At 44.2% G+C, this 2,500-nt stretch overlaps 2 protein-coding genes across 5 annotated transcripts in view; one reads left to right on the forward strand and one right to left on the reverse strand.

Moving 5' to 3' along the window:
- Window positions 1–1,686, forward strand: part of serping1 (serpin peptidase inhibitor, clade G (C1 inhibitor), member 1) — an 8,253-nt gene extending 6,567 nt beyond the window's left edge. The window contains exons 9-10 of the mRNA XM_058390067.1: window positions 965–1,187; window positions 1,275–1,686. Of these exons, the coding sequence (XP_058246050.1) occupies window positions 965–1,187; window positions 1,275–1,537 (486 nt within the window). The 3' untranslated portion in view covers window positions 1,538–1,686. The remainder of the gene's footprint in view (window positions 1–964; window positions 1,188–1,274) is intronic.
- A 7-nt stretch (window positions 1,687–1,693) lies between these two features.
- Window positions 1,694–2,500, reverse strand: part of doc2d (double C2-like domains, delta) — a 37,538-nt gene continuing 36,731 nt past the window's right edge. For all 4 annotated transcript variants that reach the window (XR_009204596.1, XM_058390069.1, XM_058390068.1 and 1 more), the window contains one exon: window positions 1,694–2,500. This exon is cut by the window's right edge. The gene's annotated coding sequence lies outside the window, so the exon portion shown is untranslated.

Below are 2,500 nucleotides of genomic sequence, written 5' to 3' on the forward strand. Positions count from 1 at the left end.
TCTCCTTCACTCTCTCCATCTAGATTCCACTTGTTCTCTTCTCCTGAGTTATTATTGTTCTGTATGTTCTAGATTCATTAGTCTGTGTTGTCCAGGTTCTCTCCGTCCCCTAGCTTCACTATTCCTCAGTGTCCTGTTGTACCTTCTGATCATCGTCTGATTCCCAAGCTTCATCACCGGCTCCAAGTGTCTCGTTCTTTCTCATTTCCTCATCCTCTGGTGCCATCTCCATCTTACTCCACCATTCAGGGACTATTTACATTCCACAGGTTTCAGTACGGCACACTGTCCAGTCTCACCCTGTTCATAAAATATTCTAGTTTTTCTGAATTCCACTCCATCCATCCATCCATTTATCCATACTTACATCCGTTCATCCATCCATCTATCTATCCATACATACATCTATACACCCATCCATCCATTTATCCATACATACCTCCATCCATCTGCCCATCCATCCAGGGGTGGACTTAACCAATAAGCGAGGTAAGCAGCCGCTTAGGGCCCCAGGGAATTAGGAGGCCCCGACCAATTCCAAGAAGCCTATATAAATAATATAGTACTTATTACTTTTCTATCGTATATTGTGTGGTCTGTCTATAACCATTAAGATTTTAACGTTATTATTACATCTTTTCAAATGCGGGCCCCCCCATGATTCATGAATAGTGGAATGTTCCTATCGTAATGCACATGTGCGAGATTCCCATACCTGGAATCGCTTAGGGCCCCCAAATCACTAAGTCCGCCCCTGCATCCATCCATTTATCTATCCATCCGTCTATCCATCCATCCATCTGTCCATCCACCAATCTGTCCATCTATCCTCTCTTTCACTCTCTCTTCCTCTCTCTTTTGGAGGTCTGGGATGCAGTGTGTGTGTGTGTATGTGTGTGTGTGTGTGTGTGTGTGTACATGATTAAATCTGAGTCTTTAACAGAAACACACACTCGTCCTTCAGGTGGGCAAATTCACTCTGACGGGGAAGAACAGTCTGTACATCCTGCTGCCCGCTTCTGAGGGTGAAAAAGGGCTGCAGACCTTGGAGGCCCAGCTGACCGACACTAACATCAGAGCAATGGTGAAGGAGATGGCCACCGTGGTTCCCACGCAGTCTGAAGTCTCGCTGCCGAAAGTGAAGCTGCTGGTCAACACCAATCTCTTCAAGCTGCTGAAGAAACTCGGTCAGAGAGCGCTCACTGTACAGAACCATGTTATACAAATATCTCCATCTCTCCCTCACACTTTTTTACTGATCTGTCTTTCCTCAGGTCTGCAAGAATTATTTTCTGACCCTAACCTGTGTGGAATGATTGACCAGAGCAGCTCCATGCCTCTGAGTGAAGCTCGGCACTGCGCGTTCCTCTCCCTGACGGAGAAAGGCGTGGAAGCTGCGGCTGGCAGCAGCGTCTCGTACTCTCGCTCCTTCACCAATTTCAACGCCATGCGTCCGTTCGTCCTGCTGGTGTTTAACGAGGAGGTCAACATTCCTCTGTTCCTGGGGAAAGTTCTTCATCCAGACCAGATAGATTAAAAGCAGAGCTCTTTTCTGTGTGCTGAGAATAATTACACATGAGAACAAAGCATGAAGGTTCTGAGCAGAAACGTGACAGAAATAATTACTGTGACCATCCTCATATATCACACACACACAGCATTCACAATAAAGGCTATCAAACCGAAGTGCTGCTCGCGTCGCAGTTCATTTTATTATCGTTTTATTATTGAGATGCAGTTACAGAGACAGACCACACGATGGCAGTCACAGTACACATTCCACAGAGAGAGACGGTGTTCCAGGACACGAGCGCGATTGAAGAAGAGACAATAAAATAATCTATAAACATCCCTGTTCAAGGAAATAAACAGATAGATAGATAAACAAATAAATAAATAAATAAATAAACAAAGCAGTTATACAGCCAGCTGGGTGATGACGTGACAATGGCACACGTGACGCTTACAGGCATGCAGCGATCATCTTTGTAATATAACTTTTATATTTTTTTATTTATATTTATTAATATTTATGTTTATGTTTATATATAACGCTTACTCACTGAACTGAAATCTGACTCATTAAAGAAACGCAAAGATACATCGATTTTTTGCATGTCACTCAGGCCCCGCCCACACCGATACAAAGAGCTTTGAAACGCGCACGCGCACGCGCACACACACACTGAGCTCCAGCCGTACAGCAAGCATCTAAAATGAAAGAAGTTTTTATTTTTTTGTGGAAAGAAGTCAAAACTCAAAAGAAAAAAACTGTGTTCAAAAACGCCCGCCTGCGTGTGGGCGTGGCCTGAATTTTTATGAATGAGCTCAAACTCAAGGAACGCCCAGTTTTAGTGTCTGTCTCACCAACACCACGAAATAAAGACTGATGGCTTGCAGAGGAAAGTCCAGCTTGCATAATCTCCAGCACTGCTGGACTCCTGGGTGATGATGAAGTCTTCAGTGGACGATACGTAACATCTTCATGCAGATCTTTTGA

This window comes from Hemibagrus wyckioides, linkage group LG05 (assembly GCF_019097595.1).
Source record: "Hemibagrus wyckioides isolate EC202008001 linkage group LG05, SWU_Hwy_1.0, whole genome shotgun sequence".
In the NCBI taxonomy this organism is placed as follows: Eukaryota; Metazoa; Chordata; class Actinopteri; order Siluriformes; family Bagridae; genus Hemibagrus; species Hemibagrus wyckioides.